The sequence below is a fragment of the Plectropomus leopardus genome, chromosome 19 (assembly GCF_026936395.1).
Source record: "Plectropomus leopardus strain MGB_pleo_1.0 chromosome 19, ASM2693639v1, whole genome shotgun sequence".
In the NCBI taxonomy this organism is placed as follows: Eukaryota; Metazoa; Chordata; class Actinopteri; order Perciformes; family Serranidae; genus Plectropomus; species Plectropomus leopardus.
In genome coordinates, this window is record NC_142194.1 from 14110108 (window position 1) to 14137990 (window position 27883).

The 27883-nt window shown below is 38.3% G+C and overlaps 2 protein-coding genes across 2 annotated transcripts in view; one reads left to right on the forward strand and one right to left on the reverse strand.

Annotated features, from left to right (window-relative positions):
• The window catches only part of dclre1a (DNA cross-link repair 1A (PSO2 homolog, S. cerevisiae)), a 33109-nt gene extending 12056 nt beyond the window's left edge, over window positions 1–21053 (reverse strand). Inside the window, exons 1-2 of the mRNA XM_042508636.2 lie at window positions 20916–21053; window positions 4065–4207 (exon numbers count right to left, since the gene is read on the reverse strand). Coding sequence (XP_042364570.2) covers window positions 4065–4094 — 30 coding nt within the window. The 5' untranslated portion in view covers window positions 4095–4207; window positions 20916–21053. The remainder of the gene's footprint in view (window positions 1–4064; window positions 4208–20915) is intronic.
• Window positions 317–27855, forward strand: nhlrc2 (NHL repeat containing 2). Its single transcript, XM_042508143.2, has 12 exons — window positions 317–518; window positions 3134–3286; window positions 8207–8256; window positions 9810–10215; window positions 11683–11804; window positions 11890–12019; window positions 15775–15868; window positions 16816–17047; window positions 20161–20283; window positions 20486–20695; window positions 20882–21095; window positions 24745–27855. Exons 1-12 carry the CDS (start codon window positions 356–358, stop codon window positions 25005–25007), a joined length of 2160 nt encoding a protein of 719 aa, XP_042364077.2. The 5' UTR covers window positions 317–355; the 3' UTR covers window positions 25008–27855.
• Window positions 27856–27883: the final 28 nt, after the last annotated feature.

The window sequence follows — 27883 nt, forward strand, 5'->3', positions numbered from 1 at the left end:
GCACAATTAATATTTACGATATAAAGCCCATTTCTTCCGTAACTCCACACTGTATGCCTTGCTAGTACATGTTGGGGCTTACCGCCACAAGAAAACAATGAATGTTGTAAAAACAATTAGAGAAACAGAGCAGCACATTCCACAAAATCCACAAGGCGGAATTACTAAATAATTCCACCAAAATAAAATTAAAAATTAATACATAAATAATATTATTTTATCATTGATTCGTTCAGCCAAATTTAACCTGCAATTATTAGAAAGCCTTCTTTTTTTAACTTTTACTTTTGTGTCGAAAGCAGCGTTCTAAATCCTCGTTGTGAGTTTACCTAGGAGGCTGGTTGTTGTTGGAAACATGGCGTCCCGGTGCAGCCTCTCTACTCTATTTCCTATCCAAAGTCAGCTGGATTTCGCCCTAGATGACGCTACGACCCAAGAAGAGAAAGAAAAACTTGTTTACGAGTATTTGAAAAAACTAGACGAGAGAGAGGATCTGAAGATACCCGACTTCCAGCCAGGTTAGCCCATGTTACAGCTTTAGCTCGCTTAGCAGTGCTGTCCCTCTGACAGTGGCAGCTGATCCTCAGTTTGACTAGAGTTTGCTAACATGCCATTACAGGACTCGACATGCTCATATAGTGTGGAAACTGAGTGGTCAGGATTTCTTGGTATTTGAATACTTTTCAATATGCCTTTTAACCACAATTGTTGTAGTAAGATAGCTAGCTTTCTCATGTACTCCCAAAACAGCTGGTGACAGTCACACAGAGAGGAAGTTATGTCAAAGAGATAAAATTAAGAGCTTCTGGTTTGTGTAGGTGTAACTTATTTCAACATTGCCAACAATGTTTCCTGTGTTTTGTTGCAACACTGTTTCAGCTATGTTCACAATAGTTTGTATCAGTCACATTCCTCTTATCCATGTTATACTTCCTTCACTTTATTCTATGGGTTGACAAATTATCGGCCTGTCCGATTATCCGGCCGATATTTGGTATTTTGCCCTTTATCCATATCAGCGGTTTATTTTAATGATTGCCGATCATTAAAAAAATAATTAATTAATTAATTAATTAATTATATAGTGTGTGTGTATTATACTCAACCAACACCAGGGAAGGCAGTCTGCAATACATGCAAAGAGAGTGTGAGCATGGAAAAAACTTTTACTTTGTAAAACCTCAGGGAGCTATTTGTATTCATTAGTTTTTTTTTTTATTTATTTAAAATTTCACTGAGCTTTGTAAAAAAAAAAAAGTTTCTGGGAACTTGCTGTACATAATGTTGAAAGTTTCTATAAACATTTGCTAAAGGCATTTAAACAAAGTTTTGTGTTGGAGTTTGTTATATTCCAGATTCTAAATCTAAATTGACCCATATTTTCTTAAAGTTTTTTTCTTTTATAACAGTAAGTATGGCATAATCAGGAAGCTAAAAATCTGTAAAAAGCATGAGAATGCAAAATATTATCATCCTTTTCCTTTCTCTGTTGTTGTATTTGTCTCTTTAAGCCCCCTACCAATAAAGCCCAATTTGCTTTGATTTCCAGGTCTTCCAATTCTGCACTTTCGATGTCTTTACATCATTTTGGCAGCAGGGGAATAAATGTAACGGCAATGCAGTGACACTTGTTGCTTTCATATAGTAAATTTGTGACATCACAACTTCATGAGAGTCCTGGCGGCTCATTTAAAGGCACAGTTTCTACAGGCTGTGTTCATTTCTCTGTAGACTGAGTGTTTTGATACTTTCATAGTATGTATGTAGCACATATAGCTACTTCACAGTAAAACACCTATATTGAAATCTAACTTTGTACAATAAAGGACCGTTTACTACAGCATGAGATTAAGAAAAACTACATAACAGCTGTCTTCGGTTGCTGCTGTCACTAGTGCACCAAATAATATCACTTGTTTTGGATCATTGTTTAAAAAAATAAAAGTGTTGCTATTGCAATTTTCAAATAGAGTACCGTAAAAAAAAATAATTACTTGAGGTGTCACCTCAACAGTTTGGTACTTAGGTACTTAGGTACTGAGGTATGCAGCATGTTGGCAATATCTCATCACACCAGTAGGTGGGGATCTACAGTAGAACATTAAACAGCAAAATAAACATTACTGTACCATATTAGATCTGAACTGAGCTCCAAAAACAGCTCTTCATCACTGCATAACAAACAAAAGTTTTAAATGTTTGTCTAAATCTGTCGATATAGTTTTGGGGTTACTTTTGCTGGCCTTGCCAAAAAGTGGTCAAAAGCATATACTTTTAAATATAATTTTGTTTTTGTCACTGCAACCACATGCTTGAGCCATTCATTATAGTATTTTGCAGAAATGTATCTAATTTCTCCCCTTTTGCATAGTCAAAGAAACATTTTAAGATATACATTATGCAACAAATATTCATTTTACTTGATGCCATAATCTCATTCTCATGTAGACCTTTAAATGAATACCAGCCCAGTGTTAGACCACACAAATAAGAAAAGATTTGTGGGGTAATATGGGTCGCCTTTACTTTACTTACATATTAAAACATTTTCGGCACCAGACAAGGCCTGTTATCTTTCTCCTGAACAAATAACATGCAGGAGAGCTATTTATTCTTTCTCCTACTTGGTCTGTGCTTGCATCATTTTTAAAGTTCAAGTGGGATTAAGAATTATTCTTTCTAAGGAGATATTTCGAAGCAAGGCAGCAAAACAAGTAAAACAAAGACTTTCAGAAAGGCTTAAAAAGTTATGTGGAGAGAAGAGAATTATTACCTCATGCTAGATTTTGGTGCTCAGTATGCTGTTAAATTTGAAAGGAAATGTATCAGTGCCCAAAAGTGTGACAGACATTATCAGGCACAATCTAGAGTGCATGTGAGGTAAGTGTAAAAGAAAAAAAAACTTATCCAACATGATCTGAAGCTACAAATATTAATTTCTGGAATTTAATAGCTTAGTAACACCTCTGAAGCTTTGAGCACAGTCTTTGATCCATCAGCTTTTTTTACTTCCATATGATATAAATGCGGTATCAGACCAGACACAAGGGCACTGTAAATTGTTTCCCTGTGCTGTAACTAAACATAATTAATTAGATGACAGTCCAATTTTCCACTCTGTGATTTGCTCCAGGCTTGGAATGGCTCAACACGGAGGGGCCTCTGTCTTTGAACAAGGAGCTGGCTGGTAAAGTGGTGCTTCTGGACTTCTTTACTTACTGCTGCATCAACTGCATGCACATCCTGCCTGACCTGCACCAGCTAGAGAAGAAGCACTCTGCCAAAGGTATGTTCTTACATTGGCTTTATAGCTGCAGTCGGCATTGGGTGAATTGATCTTAAAGGGGTTGAGAGATGGGTAAGTAGGTGAGTGTAGGGTAACAGTATCATGCCTCACATTTCATGTAGCTAATTTACAGTGGAAAAATGTTAAATTTTACATCTAAGTGAACCTTAATGACGTGGAAATGTAAGGCACTCTCCCCCAAGGTGACTTCTCATAATGCTCCTACTATTAAAATAAACAGTTAATAAAGCTGCATTGATAATATTTATTAGGGCTGTCAAATGATTCCTTTTTTAATCGCGATTAATTGCATAATTTCAATAGTTAATCACGATTAGTCTCATTTTGTATTTAGGTTTTCAATTTCATTATTTCAGTCCATATTGACAAGGCGAAGCAATTCTCACCAGATTGTTCTGATTAGGAATTAGATGACAACAAAGACTGAAGGGGACTAGCATGAAGTGGGCCTGTTTGTGAAGGGGAGACTCGTGGGTACCCACAGAACACATTTTCATTCAGATATCTTGAGGTGAGAGTTCAAGGGACCTCTGTAAAATGACCATGCCAATTTTCCATTCCCAAAATTGAGCCGAACTTTGGAGCATTAATTAGCCCCTTTTTTGAGCATAGCGTAGTTGGTACCACTGGATTCTCAGGTCTTCTAGTTTCTTGATACCATATCATAACTTCAGCTATAAAACTCAGCCCAGTACAGACTCTTTAAGACGGGAAAAAAGTGAGTGTTGTGTGTTTATATGACGTAAATGTTTTCAACCTTTTGACATCTCCTACTGTCCCCGCTCATCTTTGCCAAGAAACAAATCCAGTCGCAGCAACCCCGCACAGGTCAGATCTATGCAGGGGCGCTTCCAGGACCTGAGGGCGTTCGGGGCTTCGGAGATCCTCCCATGGCACTTTCTTCAAAGAAAGAGAAAAGAAAGAGTTCTTTTATTAGTCCCTGAGGAGGAAAATCAATTTTTTTTCACCTAGTTGTCATTTTAGAGATTACACACACGCAGTCAAAATAAAGACACTTGAACAGGACATATGTTTTATATTTGCTATTGGAGAGATGGCAGTCTACACAGACTGAACTACTGCCACCCTGTGTACAAGCTCTATTTTTGTGCTTATTTATTCACTGTGGCACCTTATTTACATTCAAAGCACAAAAAAAATCCCACTGTGAATCTTTTTTTTTTATTATAAAATACAAAATGGTCAGAGGGCCAACCAGCACCCTGTTGCAGGGCAGATTTAGCTCAGGGGTCAAAAGTCTAATATCACTGATTTGGCAAAATCAGAATACTGGGGCACCTCATGTTTGTCTTCTGTTTTTCAGGGCTTGGTTTCTCACATGCTCACTTGTGCATAATTCTAAAAGCAATTGTACCAGATTGTGATAAAAAATACCCTAACCAGCAACACTTTTTTTTTTTGTCTTTCAATACTTTGACCCTTCTACCCTGTCTGCAACACTCAGCCCCGAGCCTATTTGGTTCTCCTGGAGATGTAAATGTTTGAAAATGGGGAAATGGGTCAGTGATTTCATAAAACAGCTGGGCAGTAAACATTACGCAAACAGGAGTGAATAGTGTATTTGTTTGGGACTATTTTCAGCCATGGATTAATAGAGATTTGGTGCTCTAGACAGTGTGTGTGGGACTGGCTCAAAATAGAATACAGTATTTATGTTCACAGAACATATCATTCAGCGTATCAGTGTGTGTCATTGATGTGTTTTAAAGTTAGGAAGTCTTTTGTGGCTCCGTAGGGCATGGAAATCTAATAACAAACAAATGTCACTTGAATCAGTGTCAGCTGGGGTTGAAAACTACAAGTTTGAAATAAAAAATAAAGAAAATCTGGGGTGCTGAGTAAGACAGAAGTGACTAACCGACTTCTGTAGCCTGCCCCGGATCTCCGCTTGAGGCGAGCAGCCGAGCCATAGTGGCCTCACTTTGACTGTGCTCAGTGTAAACAAAAGAATGATTAGTCTCTGTCCAGTGCTTGTTAAAGCTGTGGGCTAATTAAAACAAGTATCTCGCTGTGGCGAGTTACCATTCATTTTCTCTGTATGTTGAATGGATGACAGATAAAAAAAATAGATGAAACAGAATGACGATTAGTCCAAGTTTCAGTCAAGTGATCTTCCTCCCCTGCCAAATTATTTAAAGAATAACACTTCTGAAACGCAGCATTCGCCTGACATTTTAATATATCCCTTCAAACTACAGTGCGTGACACAGGAGCCTAACAGCAGCCTTGCAGGACTCACTGAGGGAACACATTTCTACCTGTATCTTATTATGTGTTACGTCATGGGACGTGTAAGTTCACTGGGGCAGAAGAGCTGTAGTACATCAACTAGACTTCTCTCCTCCTCTTGCCCAATAGCATAAGGACCCTTATCTCAGCTATGAAGAGACAGTAACTAAAAATATTTTCAAGCATGTGCATACAGGCCCCATAATTGTACCCGGCTGTATTCCACTGTATGTCTCTTTATATAGCCACTCCATGTAAAGTGTAATCACATCCGACTGATTCTGTCATCCCGCTGGCCCTTCAGGGGATCATCTGCGCAGCTTGAAATTCAGTTGCGAGCCAGGCAGGACGCAGAGCACACACACTGCAGCGCCGCCACACATTATCTCACTCGCCTTATCTTTGGCACCACTATGGGTACATTCTGTTTGCTGCTCTGGTCAGTGAGGTGTGGGAGCCACCCTGTCCAGTCACTCCCACAGTCCACCACCCACCCACCCATCGTCGCTGCAATCTGTGCTGCTACTATACTGCTTGGCAGAGGCCATGGGTGATGAAATCCACTGCAGATGGTCTGAGTTGGAAGGTTTGGAACTGTGTGTTTTAACGTCTGTTGAGGGCGGCTCAATGATGTGAGTTAAAGGAAATGTCCAGAGCGAGGGAGGGCTTTTGTTTATTGTCATAGGAAGCATCCTGTGGTGTTGTGCTAAAAAAGAATGAATGAAATCTAAATTTACATAGCAAAACTTTGTCTCTTTGGTGCCACCACAAAGAACGTGCATGAATTAGAGCTGCAACGATTAAGGGATTAGTTGTCAACTACTAAATTAGTCACCAATTATTGTAGTCAAAAATATCAGTTTATCAATACACATAGATTCTGAATATTTGAAACCGTTTTAGTGCTCATTTACTGTTGTATCGATCAAACAGCAGCCTCTGAGACTGAAATGTGAAGCCAATGATGAAGTGCCAAAAATTACAGTTAATCAAATGGCTCAGTCCCAGTAGAGTGCCTCTGGAATAAGTCCTAAAACTCGTTAATAATTCAATGGGTTTTGAATGGTTTTTTTGTGAAACACCAGCTGAGGATACTTTCATGTTTTGATTCATATGAAATGCGTCAGTTAATACCCCATTGTGAGCTCTGCAGCTTCTATGTGTCTGATGGCAGTCTTTAACAAGTGGCTAAGCTGCACCAAACATGGCTTTACAGCCTTGTTGTGGTGGCGAGGTTAAGTCGTGCGACCATATAACTTGGGCTTTTTACCTCTGCGATTGCATTTAGGCTTCAAAACTCCAAAAAGTGTTAATTTTTAAAGATTATCTTGCTGAATGAAACCTTTAAGTATAATAAACATTTTTTTCCACAAAGCCAATTTTTTTGTCAGTATCCAAAATCCAATGAAGAAATCCTGTAGGCTTTTTGGCAGGGAACGAGGGCAATGCTAACTTCTGGCCTACAGAAAAACGCCATCCCCGGGGCACTCTATAGACAACCATGTTAAAGTCCCAACTTTACAGTAGAAATAAACATGTTTACAGCCTGAAAGAAAAATGGTTTTGGTCTGTATATTTTAACATTCATCATTAGTTAACAGTTTAAAGAAATTTACATTTGTTGTGTACATTTGCTTATTGTATTGAAAAACAAGCAACTGAATGTTGAATCTTACTTTTGTTTTAGTTACTTTTAAAAGGAACACTGTTCACACATAAACCGAAAACACAGAACCTTCTGTTTCCATTCCTCTAAGGATCATTGTTATTAATAATTATTTTTTGATACCGTGAAACCATGATGTTTTCTGAGATGGATATCAAACCATGAAAATCTCAGATTGTTGCAACCCTAATACCTACATATTCTTGGAATAATTTAGTTGAACTTGAAAAGTTCAAGTTAAACTAAACTAAAGGTTCAGTCGGTGAATATCAACTCAAAGGCTGCCGAAATGTTATAAACACTCTACCTTTCGGCGGACTATCCATATTAAGTGTTGCCTATGTTTGACATTGTTATATTACAGGTTTAAACTCAGTGCCTCATGACAAGTAAGAGTACCACAGTACAGAAAGGAAACTTATTAAGATGTTATGTAAGGCTGCTTCTGGATACATTTTATTACCAAAACAGTGTGTTCAAAAGCATCCCACAAACATTTTCCACTGTTTTAGGCAATGCGGTTGCATAACATTTGAACCTCTGTTTGTTCTTGTCAAAAGTCACAAATTCTAACCAATCCCTGTCATTTCCTGTACAAGAAGGATAGTGTTCGTAGTCTTTGATGACTGCTGCGATTAACTTACAGGCCAGAGGGGCTAAAACATTTCTAGGAACCTCACTGAGGCCCACATTATGTTGGAGGGTCACTGTTAACAAAGCAAAGCGGTTGAGGTTTCCAGTTGAAAGTCATGTCTCTCCTTCGCCCGGATTCTCTTTGATATCTGTGTGTGTTTGTGTCTTGTTCTTGGTCAAGCTTATGCAACTTGTTGACACAGCGATTAAGAGGACAGATTTTACAGATATATTCATGTGATTTACTAGATGGACACACGAGAAAGTAGACAGTTTTGATTGTGAGTTGTCAAACCACTTACTGTTTTATTTTTGTCTTTGTGTCTATATCTGTTTAATCTCCCTCTCAGATGGATTGGTTATTGTTGGTGTGCACTCAGCTAAATTCCCCAATGAGAAGGTAAGTGTTTTCATAGTTCATCATCATTTTACCTCTCTGTGGGCTGCTGCGCTTGTGTGTTCTATCTGCATTTTCATAACTGCAAAGTATCGACAAAAATGTGTAATTTGGAGTGTGATGGAAAACATCATAACCCACTCTTTCCTCAGGCAAGGAATCAAAGCACCAAAGCATTAATCTGTAATGTTACACCAGTGTACCAGCAAGAGACATTTTAGCAGCTCAGATGATAACTATCAGAATGATCATATCTAAAATTATTTTTGTTATCGGCTTAAGACCAGAGACATACTTCATACTTCAGAATATCCTCCTGATATTCTTTTTTTTCTTTTATTCTTAAAGAAGTTTTTTACCAATAAGGCATTAATGCTTTTTTTGAGAGTCTACCTTTCAGCTTTAAACTGTTGGTCAGGTAAAACAAACACTTCCAAGGCGTTACCTTGGGCTCTGGCAAATTATAATCAATATTTAAAATAGTTTATTGTTGTCAAGTCAAAATTGATTTGTTGCGCACATGTAAGACAATCATAGTTGATCAAAGTGCTTAACAGGCACAAAATATCAATACAGAAGCAAGACAGCAATGAACTTAACAGAGAACAAATTGCAGTACAACAGAAGATAAAGTCAATTAAGATATGAAGCTCAATTTGAGTGTATGCCACCGAGAAAAGTTGGGCCTCGACTTAAAGGTTTCTGTAATTGGAGTGTTTTTATTGGAATAGTTCAGCTATTCCAGAGTTTCAGGGCAGCCACCACAAAGGCTTGGTCATCACTGTTTTTGTGTTCACTTCTGGGAACATTCAGGAGCATCTAATCAGTCGACCTCGGTGCTTTACTGCAGTTTGACAATGTAATAGCTCTGCTAGATAAGGTGGCACCAGACCGTTTAAAACCTTAAAAATGAGCAATAAAGTCTTTAAATAAATCCTAAAATGAACAGGAAGCCAGTGGACGGAGGCCAGTTCTGGTGTTATGTATTCCTGTTTCATTTTCCAGATAGAGGATGAGCAGTTGCCTTGTACTAACTGCAGATGACAAAGTGACAACTGATATTATTTTAACAAAAGGTAAACAGGGAGATGCTTCAGGACCAAGAAAACCAATAGTCATCCAATAGGTGAGGTTGTCCAAATATAATAATCTGTCTTATTTTCATGTATATTGAGAAGATTTCAATTTATCCAAACTATGATATCATATAAACAGTTCAGCAAAGGTGGTACAGAATATTTGCTATTTTTCTATAGGCAAATAGATCTGCATATCATCAGCAAAGCAATGAAAAGGGATATTATGTTAATTGAAATTGAACCCCAAAGCCAGCATATACAATGACAATAGGATAGGGCCCAAACGGAGCCTTGAGGAACCCCAGAAGTAAATATGACTACACCTTAACAATGTTCGCTGAGGCGAACATAGAAATGCTTCTATCTGTCAGAAATGACTGCAACCATTTGAGGACTGTAATGCCTACAAAATGTTTAAGGCGTGATAGAGAGATACTGTGATTCAGGGTGTCTATGCTTGTCTCCAAACCTTCAAAGGTCCTGGACAACATCCGAAGCGCTGTGCTCCGCTATGACATCTGCCACCCAGTGGTGAACGACAGTGAGGCACATCTCTGGCATGAACTGGAGGTGTCCTGCTGGCCCACACTGGTCTTACTGGGCCCACGTGGCAACCTGCTCTTCTCCCTAGTGGGCGAAGGCCAACACGACAGGATGATGCTTTTTACTGACAGTGCCCTTCGTCACTACAGTGAGCAGGGTCAGCTAAAAACACACACAGTGGGTATCAAGCTGTACCGAGACTCCCTGCCACCCAGCGTCCTGTCTTTTCCCGGGAAGGTGGCCATAGACAACAGCAAGAAAAGACTGGCCATAGCAGACAGCGGGCATCACCGCATTCTGGTGGTGGCCACCACTGGACAGCTGTTATACATCATAGGAGGTAAGAAGTAGGAGAGAGTAAGACATCATTTTTGAGTCAGTAAAGTGGGAATTCAATGGGTTAAACACTAAAAAGTTCCTCAAATGTGCCCTTTTAAAAATAAGAAAATACATGTTCTAAAATGTTCTAATTTAAGCGTGAATATTAGATAAAAACAGAGTTTTGTTTTTGCCTTGTAATAATTAGAATATGCATAATTTAAACTACAATATTTAAAGGGATGCTTTGCTGACTTTCAGCCTGCTTTGTATCATAATGTTGGCTAGTATACATAATTGAACTGTGGTAACCCTCCCTCCCCCCCGTCTCACCAGTACCCAGATCTCCTTGCTTACTCCCAGCTCAAATCCGCTGATGACGCGTTTTGCTTGCATTCTGCCATTTGAAGGTTTTCTTTCCTCTGGAGCAAAAGGAAATGCCACAGCCCTTTAGTTCTGTTTTCTCTGGTTATCTAGCACCAAATGTAAATGTATTTGTGGCTTTCTATTGCATAGACAGCTCAGTTTAATGGAAAGTCCATCTTTCCAGCAGTAAAATATTACTTTAAGCATTATTGATATTTCTGGAGCTACATGGCAGACTGTGTTGTCCCGAGACCAACAGAGAGTTTGGCAACAGCAGGGACTAGTACACACTGGGGACTGGCACTGATCTAAGTATGGACTAAATTGGGGGGAAAAAAAACGCAAGATTTGTATTATTGTTGTTGGGTGATCCCTTTCATCCCTATGCACACACAGTATAAGAAAGTCGAACATTTATATTTGCCAAAGAACTTTAAAGTCATCAAGCCAATTTAAGATTATTTTTACTTTAAATATTCTTTAAATATTTGTTTTTGTTCTATTTCACATGGACCTGAGCACATTTGTTAGTGCACTTTAAGCGCATGAGATTAAAAATCAGTTATAGTGAGTCACAATCTTAAGTAATTAATCCACTTACAGAAATGAGAGGCCACCTATGCTCCAGCTGTAAAGGGATAAGTAAGCCTGTACAAATCTTTCGTATTAGTAATCAGAAAATTGTCAGTCATATCTTTTTTTCTACCACAAATTTAGGCAGGGGAGATAAAATGCCTCAATTCAACTCTTGTGTTAAATGAAAGATAAGTGAATGTGTGAGGAACAATTAAAACTGCTGTTGCTGGGTAACCTGTCAAGGTCAAAAATGTTGAGTCACATAAGACCAGGGAGAAATGTTAAATACCTGAACATGCAGAGTCTGAAAAATTCCCCTGCAGAGCTCTAATATGACAGAAAAACATGCACAAAACATAAACTTATCTGTCATCAGAAAATGTATCATGTTAAGTGTTTCAGTCTTTTCATCTTGGCAGAAGAAACAGCCTCTCTGCCTTACATATGGAAAAAAAGATTTAATTTCAAGGCTTAATATGAACTGTAAATGAGATGCAGTAGTGCACACAGACTTCTAATTTTCATTGCATTATCACCTCTGTTTCAGGGCCTAAAAGTGGACGCCAAGATGGTGACTTGTCCGAAGCATCCTTCAACTCTCCTCAGGGCGTGGCAATTAAAGGGGACACTGTGTATGTGGCTGACACAGAAAACCACCTCATCCGAAAGGTAGTACCATGAATTATCTCTTAAATTAAATTTGAGGTCAGTTGATGTAAATTTGAACCTTTCTGCCCATCTGTCTGTGTTTCAGATTGACCTGTCAGAGGGAAGAGTCAGCACTCTGGCCGGTGTCGGTGCTCAAGGCACAGACAAAGAGGGAGGCGCTATGGGACCTCAGCAGCCCATCAGCTCTCCTTGGGATGTGACTCTTGGCACTGCCGGTGAGTGCTGCGGCGCGGACAGACCAGAACTTGAAAGGCAAAATTTAATTGTCTTTCCCCTCTATGCCTGCCCTTGCTCTCATCACCTACTGTTTTCTTTCTGGTATACAATCAATAATTCTCAGGAGAGCGAAGTCAGTATAACCCTCCTGTCTCAGATTGCCTGGATATTTTTAGGTCTCACCATTTCACAGGTAACAGTTCAGTTCGACTGAGGTGAAGGTAAAGGCGGGGAGATCTATAAATGACAGGAAGTGACTACAGCCCACCTCCTTAGAAAAAACTGTGGTGATTACTGTTAGAGGGATTGTTGCATATTTAGTGCTTAATTAGAGTGCACCCAAAAACATACACATATCCATGACAATTTTATGGCTCTTAGTAGTGCTCTGTCAAACTCTACATTTTACATTCATGTAAAATAGTAAACAAGCTAATGGAGCTAGCGACAGATCACAAATGAGCAACAGCATTTTTTGCAGGGACTAGATATCAAGCAAAAGTCAGAGACTGCAGCACATCGACTTGCTGTGAGCTGCAGCTGCTTGTATCAAAGAGTAGCATGAAAGTCAAGAGAGTTCACTCCGCAGCAAAATCTGGAGGCCAAAACATCCCAGAAGCACACTGCACAGCACACTTACTTTCAGAAAACAAAAAATAACCGCTCAACTTGAAGCAATTTCAGTCGACTGAGAGATCTACGATTGATTCAAATCTCTGAATTTTAAAGGACAGCCCTAGCTCTTAGAAATGAAGGTGCTAGCTAGCTAACAGATACATTGCCTTTAGATATCTTTCACACAAATCATGGTTTTAGTCTAACGGGCTAGCCTGGTGCCAGAGGAACCATGTTTAGCAGCCTTGGGCTTCATGGGGCTTACAAAGAGCCGTGGCTGATGGGTTCTAGCACAACCCACAACAACTATGGTTCACAATCATGTTTTTGGAGGGTAGATATTTTTGTGAAATCACCACTACTACTTTAGTGGAGCAGCACATTTGGGAGACGAAACTCTTTTCCAATTTAGAAGCGAATACAAAAATCCAGTCAGCGGGTATCCAAAAGAAAAAAAGGAAAAGTTTTCAGCAGATCTAGCAGTATTGTAAACCATGAAGTGCAAAGAACTCTTTCTCCATGAAAGGGTCTTTGGATAAAAGGGGTTCTTCATAAAAATCTTCATCTTTCAAAGATCCCTTAAACCCACGAATACAAATGGGTCTGGGTAGATCCTTAGTCCGTATGGAAGAATCCCTACTTATAAGAGTGTAGGATCTCATTCACAGGGAACATTCAATAAACCTCTTTGCCAGATTCCTTCGTTTAGTTCCACTGAATCATTTTGAAGCTGAAAATCAATAATATGATTAAACTATGCAAGTCACAAAACTCTGTGAGGTACCTGACAAGGTCTTTCATATTCTCACAAAGTAATCTCAGACCTCCAGTTCCAGCCCTCTAAATGCTTGGCTTTTATTATTTTGCCTTAGGCATTCAGAGTTTCTTTATTATTCATCTTTTTGTAAAGAAATATCCTGAATCTTTCAGACCTTTTATATCTAAAATTTGAGTGTATGTCTTGTGTTGTCATCAGGCCTTGTTACCTGTGGGCATGGCACATTCAAGATCAGTCAGCAAACAACTGTCAAACACAGAGAGGTCATAAGTCGCTACTGAATGGTGTTGCTTAATTTAGCAAAACTGTTTTGCTCTCCAGGCTGGTAACCATTGAAAATGTTTAATACAAGGTTATTTTGCACAGCTTTAGCATTAGTTTGGTCATCAAGATGAATATATTTACAAAATATGGAATAATCGATTTGCATTCCTCACTTAATGAACATACTACAAGCCCCTATTCACAAGTTATTCATTTGGTCAAATTGTAATTTTTCTAAACATAACAAATTAATACCAATTAATTTCTGTTTTTTTTTTCATTTTATAACTGCATCAAAATATAGTATTTTAATGATAAAGGATTTCGAATAAACAATTACTTACTCTAATGCCATCTGTTCTCCCAGCAGGTGACAGGTATCTGCCGCAGGTTAATATTTATTTACCATAAGGCTTCTTTTTCAAGTCTAAGGGCTCTATCTTACCTTCATAAAACAGCACAGGAAATTATTTTTTACATTATCTAAAATGTGAACATAGCAGAGAGCAGAGCAGAACTGTTGTCCGACTCCCCCTTGAGGGAGAAACTGTGCACATTAACACACGAGAAGAAGCTTAACTTCACTGATTATTTCAGAAGCGTTTAGCACTAAGTTCTGTTTCCTGTGTAAGTCTTTAGTTTTGCTGCTTAAATGTCCCACAATATTTGCTGCAGTGACATTACTGCTCTTAATGCGCCACTCAGCAGAAAATTGCTCACCCCTCCCATTTGCCCAATTTATCATATAAAAGCAATGCACAGGTGCAGGCAAACATGGCTTTTTACCCTTTAAAAGCTGGTGTGACAATCCTTTTCTTAGGCTGCGTTCATGTTCAGACTCCTCTTACAGGCTATATAACCCTTTGGAACTTAAGAAAATCGGTTTGATTTTTTTCAGAAACGTAGGGGAAAAAGGAAATGCATTACAAACTGCAAAAAAAAATAGTAAAGGTAATGGAGAAAATGACCTGAAATTTCATTTTAAAAGTTAGTTTTAAAAGTTTATATATGCAGTGTGTATATACATTTTATGTAACATGTAACACTTTCTTTTTCTGCACTAACTTTGGGTCATTTTCTTGTTTTTTTTACTTTTCTTTTTTTCTTATGAGGTAATTTTCCTGTAACTTTTTACTAATTTTGTTGTTATTTCTTGGCCTTGTTAAGTTGCTTGTTGCCTTCTCCCCGTGTTTTTGAAAGAAATCAAACCAATTTGCTCAGGTTTCAAAGGGTTCATGTTGAGCTTAAAACACCTATGATTAAGTAAGGGACTTATTTTGCAACCAGATTAATGCAATGTTTATTTAGCGAAAAAATGGAGTTGGAAACGTTGGTACATTTTAGTTTGAATTATTAATCATAGTGACTCTAAAGTATTACTTCTCGAGGGCCATTAGGGCAAATGTTTTAACACAGGCTGTAAGCAAGACATAATCAGTCATAGTTAGATTCTCTACACAGCTTGACACAACACCGCTGGTTTGCACATCACCACATGGTCTGGGAATATGTGATCAGACCTTTAACTCCACTAACATTGTCCTCTGAGAGTACATCCAAACACTCATTGCATATTCATGATTTATCCACCATGTGGATGAATAATTAACTTGACCAAATCAAGAGGACCCTACACCTTTTGAACTGTAAAGAACCACAGTGACATTGATGCTGTCAGATGTTTCTGTCAGTCTGCCAGATGTGATCAAGAAGGCTTGAGCTCTGAGCTGCATTAAAAATACAACTGAGAGTCTGTAAGGGTTGTGTATTTATCATGATGACAGCATTGTCTCCGCTGAATGCATCTGAGGCTGCACATGGCCTTTGTCAGCGAGGCTGCCGTCACTTAAACCTGCAAAGCTGCTTTTCTGACTCATTTCTGGCACTCAGCCTTCACCAAACAATCACAGCTCTTTCTAGGCTGCATAGATACTTCTTTGTAATATAAGTCTGAAAAATCTGAAAGCACTTTTCAAAATCTGAAAGCACTTTTCACCTTTTAGTACAAAAAGTTTGTCCTGAAAGTTTCCTGGTTCTCAACTCAAAGAGTGTGGTTTTTTGTGTGTCTTTGTATGTGCGTTTCATTTGTATGTGTAGGCGGTGCTGAAGATAACGTGCTGTGGATAGCCATGGCAGGGAACCACCAGATCTGGGCTTTGTTCCTAGCGGATGGGAAACTGCCCAAAGGAAGGTGAGCAACCAACACATGACCACCATGACCACTTGGCAGCAGCCACCTTTCTAAGCCACTAACAGTGGTGGAAGCAGCTAAGTAAATTTACTCAACTAATGTACTTAGGTTTGAATTTGATGTACTCGTACTTTACGTAAGCATTTTATTTTCATGCTACTTTATACTTTTAGCCCACTACATTTCAGTGGGAAATATTTAAGTTTTTATTTAACTACATTTATCTGACAGCTTTAGTTACTTTATAAATTATTTGTTTCAAATAAAAACATAAGGAGGGTTTATGAAATATGTTTTTTTATATAAATAAAACTACCAGAAAGTTTATACACGTACAACTGCAACAATTTGTTGATTAGTCAATCAATCAATTTACAGAAAATGAATGGCCAACTATTTTGATGAACATTGAAGTCTTTTCCTATTATTATTATTTTTTTGTGTTCCTCTTCTTGTATTTGGGGTCATTTTAGGGGTGTTTTTTTTCTATATTTTAAATTAAAAGTGTAGGGTGTTTGTGGGTGTAGGTGTTTCTATTTTTTCATAATTTTAATTTTGTATGTTTTTGTCTTTTAATGCCTATAATTCTGAGGATTTGTTTTCCTATAATTTTGAGGTTGGGGATGTTTTTTTTCTTTTTTTAACAATTTTGAGTTTTTTGGGGTGGATTGGTGCATTGGGTAGTTTTCCTTGTCATACTTTAAGTACATTTTTCTGATTATACTCACTTTTACTTAAGTACTATTTTAAATGCAGGACTTTCACTCGTAACAGAGTATTTTCACAAGGTGGTGTTAGTACTTTTAAGTAAAGGATCTGACTACTTCTTCCACCATTGGCCACTATAACTAAATAAGCAAATAAAAATAATAAAAGGTCAAATGAGCTCCATATATCCAGCAATATTTTGAAGTATTTTGTTTTTGCCTATTTTATAATGTTAACAGTGAGTCCAAGGCGGGGACGTGTGTGCGATGGGCAGGCAGCGGCAACGAGGAGAATCGAAACAACGCTTACCCCCACAAGGCTGGCTTTGCTCAGCCTTCAGGTTTGGCTTCAGCCCCAGAGGAGCCCTGGGGCTGCCTGTACGTGGCCGACAGCGAAAGCAGCACTATCCGCACGCTGGCACTGAAAGATGGAGCCGTCAAGTTACTGGTCGGGGGAGAGAGAGACCCGCTGGTGGGTGTGCAATAGTTGATAAATGGATGACTAGATGGTGGATGAATTTATAACTGTGTAAATAGATTTCTTCGCAATGTTTCTTACTTCTACGAGATACATTTAGTTTACTCTGTTACATTATTATGATCAGATAGTTTGTGACAATTACTTTAAACAAACCAGCCACAGAGAGCAAGCACTCAGTGAATCCCAAGTGGCTTATATGAAGTATTTCACTGCTGAAAAGTTGGCCTTTTTATAAAACTTGGATGTCTATGCAGTAGAAGGAAGCAAATACTTTTGAACTTTGTGCTAAATGGCCAAAGAAAACAGAGAAAAAAGGACGCTTTTGCTTAAGAAGTAGAAAACCTATAACTTTTAGAATGCAACGTGCCGCACCTCACACATGTGAAACAATGGCGGCCAGCCGGCAAGAAACTCACATTTTGTTTATTATCAGACGCTGTTTTAGACGCCGTCCTTTTTTGGGTTGCTTTGCAGTGTATCCTATTGTTGTTGATGCTGGAGTAGAGACTTTCTCTGCAGGAGTCTCTGCTACTGAATCAGGCTTTCATCAAAGACAGGTACATCTGCAGCACCCTCTCCCTGAAATGACCTGTGATATGCCAGTGTCTAGTTAAAGGTTAGATTCCCTAAAGCCAGAAAACAAAGCCAAGAGGAGGGGCGGAAGACTAGCGTTCACTAAGACTACAATATTCTTCAAGTTTATCATGGGATTTTTGCACAATAATGCCATAAAACTGCTTACATCAGCTTTAATGAAGCTTTCTCCTTTGGTTAATTTATCTCTCATACATTCTCTTATAACTGGATAGGGTTATTTTTTTGTCCATTTAAGTGTTTGTGTAAGAGGATAATGTATTGTCTCATATTTAACATAATGCAGGGAACAGCAGCTTAAACAGCAGGTAGTGGAAATTAAAAGTCCATTCCCAAAGCAAGAAAATCTCCTGAGATATCATCAATGACAAAATGTCCTGAACCTGGCTCTGTCCCCATCCATCAACAGTAAACACACAGTGTAAAATCTGCTCATTAATCTGCTACATTTCCAGCAATAAAAACACACTTGGACAATCATGAAGAAAAATGTTGCACAACACTTCGGATCACTCATGGGCAATCACAAGGTTACAGATTCTTCTCTCTATAGATAGAAAATATTGATTTAAAAGAAAAAATGGCATAAATAAACACAGCCACTTGTCTGTGGCTGAAACAAAGCCCCAAGACATTTTTTGGAATTACTTTCATGTCCTCACAGTCGTTCTGCTGGAGGGTTTTTTTTTTTTAAATCCTGCCACACTGGTGTATTTTTGGAAAGTCCTAAGAGCTCTAAAGCTGGTAGTCACTCATGAGAGCAGGGAGTGATTAACTGGAGAGTCATATACAGTTTATTCAACATGGAGATGAGACAGCAAAATCATTAACATACTGTGTATAGGCAGTTGAGCTGTGCTCATTTTACAGTGTTTTAAGTATTTTAAGAAACACCTCTACAATTTGGCGAATACAATTACTGACTTTCTCACCAAGAATTACTGTTAATGAGAAGGTCAATAACTCTCTAAATATATAGCCACACCTAGCAGCCCAAACAGACAAGAAAATAGTTTCCCGGTGTTTGTTGAAAGGTGCACCTAAACCTCTAAAGGTCACTAATTAATACGGTATATCTTGTTTGTTTAATTCGTAGAAAAAAAACAGGGTTCCCACAATCATGAAAATCCTGTAAAAGTTATTTAATGAAAAAGGCCTGTTTTTTAGGCCTGGAGATGATTTGGAGTTAACAGAACATTTTGGGAAAAAAATGAATGTACAAACTGTTTTGGGTGTCATTCGAAATATGTTCATGAAAAAACCCAAAACATGTCTTAGATTAGACAACAGAGAGCCAGTCTAGCTGTCTCCAGATGTTATTATGCTAAGCTACGCTAATCATCTGCTGGCTGTGGCTTCATATTGAGCATACAGAAATGATATTAGTGTATCAATCCTCTCATGTAAATCTCAGCAAGAAAACTAACAAGTGTTTTTTTTCCCAAAATGCCCAACTATTACTTTATTTATTTACTTTATTCTTTTTAAAATCACATTTTTTTTTGTGTTAAAGCCTTTTTTTCAGTGAGTGCATCAGGGACAGTAAGGATCTTTGTATGGGCAATGTGTGCTATGTTTCAGTACTTTCTAGCTATACTTTTATCTCATTCTTCTTCTGTCCTAGTTTGAGCACTTCCTTCACACTGCAGAGCATTTTCACATCTTTGCTAACAGCTGCATCACAATCTGAAACAGAGGTCACACTCCTGCAGTGAAGGTGAACATGTGAGAACAAGTGAACCCGCTGGCGTTTGGAGTGATTTTGCTTGTGCAATAACAGATTTTTCCAAAGATTTGGTTTTCTTTATCAGAGTGAACTCTGCAGCTGTGCAGTCAGTGAGCTGTAGAAAATCATGAGACTTTTATAAGATTGTTATCTAATTTCTTTAACTTTGTTTATTGAGTTTACTGATATAGAATAAATAGCTGTTTATTTAAAATTGTTCACAACTCTCACAAATTGGTCGTTAATTGGCTTGAACAGTAATTAATCTATTTGAGTTATGTTGGTCTAAAACAACCTGAACTGTTTGCTTTTTGTCACTTTCAGGAAAAAAACATGATAAGTGTTCCCCTTTGTGTTAATGACATTTACCATTGATTTACTTTTCTGCAAAACTTCTCAAGAATGACTCATGGATTTATTTTTAGCACAGTGACTAATGTGATTTAAAGATATTGTTATCTCTCTGGTTATAAATGTGGTGACTCTTCTTGTATGAATTATTCAGAAACCTTTAAAAATAATGAAGCCAATGTTGCTTTCATGTTTTGAAGTGTTCTTCAAAAGATCATATACGGTATTTGGGGATGGCGTTGGTTTGAATTCTCAGAAGCTTTTATCTTGATGGTTAAAATGCCTCACTTTCTTCTTTTTACAAAAATGAACATGTTTTAAATTCAGTTATTCACAAATTTAGATTGGATATTCTGTTCTTTGACCTTAGTTATCAGCAGTTTGGGCTATTGTATGTTTTTATATCTTTGTTTGATTTCTTCTTTTGAACCAGAATCTTTTCGGTTTCGGGGATGTAGACGGGAAAGGGGTTGACGCCAAGCTGCAGCATCCTCTCGGTGTTGCCTGGGCTCCTGAACAAAGCCTGCTCTATGTGGCTGACTCCTACAACCACAAGGTAACTGTTGCATATCACGGGGCTGCAGTTTGAAGTTGTAGCATGCTCACATTTGATGCTTTTGTTGTTATAATGAGTTACTTTAGGTTTGTTAAGTGGATGCACAAAGCAAGCTTCTGCGTTTGATCTAAAAAAACATACAGGAAACATGAAGGACTTGACCTTATTGTATGACTGTATCTGTCTTTGTAATTATGTTCAGATCAAGGTGGTGGATCCAAAGGTAAAGCAGTGTTGCACACTAGCGGGGACCGGAGAGGCTGGAGATACTCTGGGCCCTGATTTTGACAAATCCTGCTTCAATGAACCTGGAGGAATCTGTGTTGGTGACAATGGCAAGCTTCTCTACGTGGCCGATACCAACAACCACCAAGTCAAAGTGCTGGACCTGACCTCTAAGACCGTTTCACTGGTGAGACCTGTGTGTGTGTTTGACCTTGTGGAAGCACTTAACATTTTGTCTACGTGTGCGTCATTAATGTGCCCCGAAAGCTAGAAGATTTTGGGTAACAGGTGATAAAGAAAGGACACTGTAAGTGTAAATAGCTCTCTCCTTGCTCCTCTTTAACTCAAACATTCAAATCTCTCTCCTGTCCAGTTCCCCATCCCGGCAGACTGCACAGATTCGGTACCTTCAAAATCTTTGGGTCCTGCCAAAGCCCCCACGCTGCCCAAATCAGCTGCCAGGAAAGAATTGCCACCAGTGGCGGTGTCAGCGGGCCAAACTCTCGTCATGTCGCTCATGCTGTCGCTTCCAGAGGGAACCAAACTCACCGAAGAGGCCCCCAGCTGCTGGGCTCTCTCAGCTGAGGGTGAGACAAAGTGTAATAATTGTTCTTAATGTCTGTAAATGTTTATCCTGTAAGTAAGACTGACTATACCCACAAGAGGCACTTAGGTCATTGGTTAACACCTCTTCCAAACATACAGCGAGCAAACTCTGGTAAGTGGAGTGGGAAAATTTTAGGTAAAAACATCTTTATTGGGATGAACTGAAACAATCTGATGTTGGCTCGCTTACATCCAGTTTGGAGGAGGTGGAAGCCTCACCAAGTTTTCCACTGTCGGAGCACTGATAGAGCGCTGATAGATCACAGGGTAGAGTGCTTACCATGAAGGCCAAGTCCTTACTCCAGCAGCTTGGGTTCTGGGCCCTCTGCTGCACGTCATCCCCTCTCTCCTGCCTCTGCTGTCTTTCTCTATCAAAAATAAAGCAAGAATTCAGTTTATGGTGATAAAGGTGGCAGATTTATTGCTGTAAATTTGTAGTCATTTTTTAAATTCTGGGTTATTGATTCCATACAAAGTTTGACAAACGTAGGCAACGTAAGTGTTACTACTGTGGGTCATAAGCTTGTTATCCGAAACATGCTAAAGTCTGCAGCTTATTTTGGAAAAAAAACAAACACACCAATTAATCAAGTGCTAAAACTTTTGCTTGTGAGTTTTTATGCCCCTGCACCTGTGCAGCTGTGGTTGTCCATCCATCCATCCATCCATACAGTGTGTCTGTGGAAACGATTCTCATGATCGCGATTTTTCATGAATGCTTGGGGGAATTTCCTCAAATTTGCAACATGGGGCTCAAGGATGAACTGATTAGATTTGGGTAGTCAAATATCAATGTCACTGTGACTTTACAAAATAATTTTGGCCATAATTCAAGAATTGATACACTTGTAGCCTCTTTGTAGCAACATCCATATTTGAAGCATTATCAGCCGTCATGGCTACATATGAGTCTGTACAGAGATGGATGTAAACAGCAACTTGACTGTTTGGTGCAGGCATAAAAGCACAAAGCAGTAATTCTAGTTGGTTTTGTAAAGAATAAAACAAAAACATGGGTGCACATTCATTCTCTATACACCAAGTGTGGCTTTTGCAGACCTGCTGTGCCTGGTTATGGTTGCTAAGCTATGAATGGACAATAGCTGTTCAAGGCAGGGGTTTAGGGAATATTCACTTCTGCAAAGACAGCAGTATTTGGCAAAGACTCGATAAATATCTGCTGCAAAAGGTTAATTGAGGAGAGGTGGAGGGATTTAAGCAAGAAGACAGTTGGGAAGTTATATTGAAATCTCACTAAATCCCATTTCCACGCTTACGAATTGGCTGCTACATTTGTGTCCTTAGTTTGCCAAGCTCATGTTGTGCAAGGCATGATTTGTTAATATTCAGCAAAGATCCTCCTATTGTTTTCAGTAGGTTTCAAAAGTTAAAAAATTGCCTGCTTTGCTGAAGTTTTACCTGTCAGGGTTGAGTCAGAGTTGCAACCCAAACTTGTTCTCTTCATTTATAATAACCTTGTTCTGGATGCGAGCCTCTCAACCTCTCCTTCTAGTCTTTATTTTAGTCTGTGATCCACAATTCTGTCAAAAAATAATGGAAGTGAATGATGCTTAACCTTCATGTTATTTTCACTTTAAAACAAGTAGATTCTCACTGCCGTCCCACGCCTGGGATTTATATTTCTCAGCTGAGGGATGGAGGAGTATTTAGATCAGTAGGGACTCTTTTAAAGCACCAGTGAGGCATTTTAATATATTATTTATACCATCTAATACCATTCAAAGAGCTTTTATTGTTGTTTTCAAGATGTAATCAATGGTAGTGTGACCCTATGAGCGAATGTGAAGTGATTTGAGATATCATGTTGGTAATGGGTGATGGTCTGTTCATTAGGTTTGGAACAAAAGTCTTTCCATCATTCTAAGAGACGCAGCATGCAGTCAGTGATATCAGCAGGCTATTTTTAGAACATTTCGATAAGACGACATGCCTCGGTTCACATAATTAGCTACCAGGCTATGTTACGTGATCCACCACTGTCCGATTATACCCAGTCTAGACTTATGCTGATCAGATCAGAGGCAGGAATTTTAATGGATCAAGTTGGAAGTGCACAGCAGATTTAAATTGTGTTTTAGAGGCTTTTTAGAAATGGCTACCCTGGGACCTCATGTTAGACATCAAGGTCATTAATCACCGCTGGCATGGATTTGACGGTCTTTCAGGCATAATATTTTCTCACAGTCCAAGTTCTGGCCTTTTCTTTTCGACTTTAATTCATCCTTCAGTGGTCACGTCTTTTATAGATGTGTATTTGTTTCTAAAAATATCCTCTGTGTTTCAGTAAATTCATATCCTTACTCTCACCTCAGCTGATTCAGTGGGGTTATATGAGGGTAATATTGCGAATGGATGCCATTTAGTTGTGCTTAGACTTGAGCCACAGGGTGCACCTTGCCATACTCAACCATAAATTTAGATGCCAGACAGACACTTTAATACCAACACAAATGCCCTTTCAGTACATGGCACGTTGTGTCTGATCTGGATCCTAACCAAGGATTGTTTTGTTGCAATGTTGGGCGGTCAGTCGGTTTGGCCAGTGCTCTTGTTGAGACTGAAATATCTCAACAACTATTTGAACGATTGCCACGTCCTTTTGTACAGACATTTATGGTCCCCAGATGATGTATCATAGTGACTGTGATTTCTTAAACCTTTCTCTAGCTTCATCATCACGTCAGTGTTCGACTTCCAGTTCCTTGGTTTGTGAAGAAATACCTTCAAAACAAATGATTAATTCCCATCAGCCTATGCTGTACTTTTCTGGTTTGTGCTGATCAAGATGAAAAAGAGTGGTTATACGCACATTGCATAGGTGCAAGGCTTTTGGAAAACTTGAATGAAGAAAGAAGGTAACAACTTCACACTTACCCCATGCCACACAAATTTATTCAAGACAACATTTTGATCCCACTTGGATCTCCATCAGATCATAAGATTCAAGTGGGATCGAAATGTTGTCTCGAATAAATTTGTGTGACATGGAGGTCCATCACATGATGCCATGTGGCTCAAATAGACATTTTCCATAGAATTACATTGTCAGAGATTCGTCTTTAAATCAGTGGATAAATTATTCTTAGCCATTGTTTTAAATTCTTAGCCATTGTTTTTAATTCTTAGTCATCGTTTTTATCCGTTATTGCCTTATGGTTTTATCTGTTGTGTGTTTCTGTAAAGCACTTTGAGTTGAAAGCGCTATACAAATAAAGTTATCATTATTATTATTATTAAATGTCTAAAATATCTAGACCCATGTAATATATGTTGTTGAGTTATACTTACATTAATCAAATTCAGTTAGATCTGTCATTTTATTCAAGGTAATGGTGAGTTTTGTTTGGCACCTGTCTAATGAAGACAACAGCCCCCATGATCTCACATTATTTTACAACATCATCAAGTCAGTCTTTTGTTATTGTTTGAGAGACCACTACTGGTGTAAATTACATATTAAGCATGTTAACATTGTCATTGTGAGCATGTTAGCATTAAGCTCCAAGTCCCAGAGTCTAGTTTAATGGACAAGACTTTATCTGTTTCTTTATTAGCTGGATGTCAGACTAAAAAATGACGACAAATTTCTCTTTTTACTGTTTTTCACAGGTAACGAGTGGCTGCTAGACAGTCAGGTGGTTACTGGTGACATCGTGGATCTATCGAAGCCCCTCTCTATCTCAACCAAACTTCCAGCAGCTATAAAAGACTCGAACAGCAATCCAAGCCTCACTGTGGGTGTATGGGTGTACTACTGTGTGACGGCAGGTAAAGCTTGTATGATGAAAGCAGCCACCTTCACCCAGCCTCTTCAAATAAGTGCCAGTCATGGAGAGGGAGAAATCACTGTGGCGTTGGCTCATGCCTTCTAAACCTCCTAACCCATCTGAGTCACAACTATCACAGAAGTAACTCTTTCATTTCTGTGCTCGGCTCCTGTTTTGTTCATAGATCTGGAAAAACTCTGATTATCTCTTTTGACAAAAATGCAATTTATACAAATCTGATTTTCAGGGGAATTTAATTTCAAACTACTCAGAAGCCCCCTTTACGAAACATAATGCATCAGTGCTGTACTGTCATTTATTGATAGAAATGTTAACAGTTACATCCCTAAGCATGTTGTAAAGCTTGTGCCACAAATACAACTACAGCTTTAAAATCCATATCCATATTTATTTATGCAAATTCCTACAAGGACTCCCAAAGTTACCTTTGTATTTATAAAACTGTGTCGCAGGACTAAATTATCATAGAAAAAAACACGTTCTGTGGATTCAATGAGAAACGTATTGTTATGATTATCTAATTGACAGGTGGTGATGATGGTGTCAGTGGTGGAGAGAGGAATAAATATATTTCTATCTTTTAATGATGTTGTGGGGGATCTAAAATACTTTTGAATAATAAAGATAAAGTAAAAGCAAAAACTCTGATGAGCTTTTATATTTTTATATTTTCACCTGAACCACCAAAAAGATGTGAATTTCAAAGACTAGACTGTTTACATTCAGATGTTGTGAACAAAGTTTTATTTTTTTCCTCCCACAACTTCCATGAAGTAATTATTGCTGCTTTTGAAAAAGTAGCGGTAACCTTCGGTTTGTGTTTGAAACAATTACTTACAAACAATAACAAAGTAATTACATCTTAGGAATTTAAAAAAAAGAAACAGATGTTCAGTGGAGCCATTATGCGATTCAGACTTGGAGAAAGATCTATTCTGACTTCGCTCACACAAGCATTTCTTTTGAATCCTAATATTGAGTTATGGCCCGTTTATCAAAAATATAATGAAGAGATTTCATTATTTATTCATTATTAAGAAACTAACATTTTTAAAGCTTTTGTTTTATATACTATGCAGGAATTGACGGTTACTTTTTGTAAACACATCAGTCAAACTTGGCCCCTCCTCCCTGCAATGCTTGTACGTCCTACTCTGCTATTGTACGAACATTACATTTGTTGTAATGGAAAGTCCATTACTTTAACCCCAGATTCCCTCTAGTATTGGAACAAGTTTTGTCCGCTTAGCGATTCACTTTACTATATTTTTGTTGTTTCTTTTTTTTTTGTTGTTGTTGTTGATTTTTCAGCTCTGTCTGCAATTTTCTTACAGTCTGGCACGTGTCGGACAAGAAACTGAGTATGTTTTCTTTGTGGACAAAATAAGGCATTTGAGGGCGTCATCTGAGGCTTTGGGAAACATTTATCAACATTTCTTTTACCATTTTAACAACACATTAATCAACAATACAAATAATTGTTGGTGTAGTATTATGCAAAATAACAAGAAAATTAGAAGATACAGGAAAAGGGGAAAGTCTCTGCCAATAAAACTGCAAATTTTCTCCCCTCAAGCATGCTAACTAGCCAAATGTCTAAAAAAATGCAGCACAAATTGGGCAAGATTAAAAAATTGTTGTCATTGGTCCTTGAAAAGTCATGGAAAGTTGTGAAATTTTGTCTATGAAAATGTGTGGAAACCCTGATAAACACACTGCCAAATATCTAGAGGCTTATAAGTGATGATTGAGAGGATTTAGTTGTCTTACTTGTCGATTTACTGAGTTGTTTTTTAGGACATATCCTGCATAGTATATCTTTGATTTGTTCCAAAGAAAGAATTAATAGAAGAATAGAAATTAAACTCATGTCCTGAGAGGTCTTGAGAGGTTAATGGGAAGTTATCAATGCAAAGATTCACATTTTTATTATTATTAATATATTAGAAACTCCAGCGTATTGAGTTTACTTTGTACTTCTTTTAATATGCATCCATGTATTCTGTATTTTTGGTTGCTTTAGTTTACGGTCAGTCCACTTGGACGGTGTCTTCAGGCGCAGTAATCGAGCTTACATACATTTTTGTCTACCTTCTGTGTTTCACCTGTCTTAAGTTGTTTACAAAGTTCACGCTCACAGCTCAAAGCTTTGTTCCGTGTCTCCGCTCCCTGTATGACTGATTATACTTTTGATTATGCACGACACAAGGAGCCCTTTTGATTCAGACAACAAAACGTTGCTGTTATTTAAGTCATGAATAAAGTGCCTGTTTCTGATGATAGGAGGCAACTACTTATGAACTGATGACACGGAACGACTGCTGCGTGTGCGCTCAGAGGGATTTTAAGAAAAGACTGATTAAAATCTCTCCAAAGTACATTTATATGCCTCGTCTCTTCTCCACAAGGGGAACATAATGTAAAAGGGATGCTCTAATTATGCTACCATAATAATCTGTGTATTTTGTTGTGTAACATACAATAATATGTTAATGTGTTATCATCATTTCCCTTTGTTGGTTCTCAAAGTTATGAACTTTTGTCAGAAATGGGGGTGGGTGTTTCGACTGTCATCATTGCGCTTGTCAGTTCTTATTTGGTTTGGATCACTCGGCCCAAGTGCCTTGCAAAAAAGGAGTGCCACTGTATGGAGCATGTGAATGCGATGACACTTAAACTGCATCAAAAGCAATACCAATATATTTCTGTAATGGGAGAAATGTTTTATTCCCACAAGTTATTTATTTCCAATGAAGAGTGTGTTTTCTCAGCTGTGTTATCCCTCTGGCGTTTTTTAATGAGCAGTAATGAGCTCGCTGGTGGGCATTAAGTTCCTTGATATTGTTTTCCAGCTCTCACTTGATTTCTTTTTCTCTCTCAGTGCTGCACTTTAAGACGCAACAGAGTAAAGTAATAAAGCATTTTTATCAAATCTGGTTTGTGTGTGCAGGTTTCCTTCT

Coding starts and splice junctions, on each gene's coding strand:
- nhlrc2 (XM_042508143.2), top strand. CDS start 356: ATGGCGTCCCGGTGCAGCCTCTCTACTCTATTTCCTATCCAAAGTCAG. Junction 519..3,133: donor GATACCCGACTTCCAGCCAG/GTTAGCCCATGT, acceptor GATTTGCTCCAG/GCTTGGAATGGCTCAACACG. Junction 20,284..20,485: donor CTGACTCCTACAACCACAAG/GTAACTGTTGCA, acceptor AATTATGTTCAG/ATCAAGGTGGTGGATCCAAA.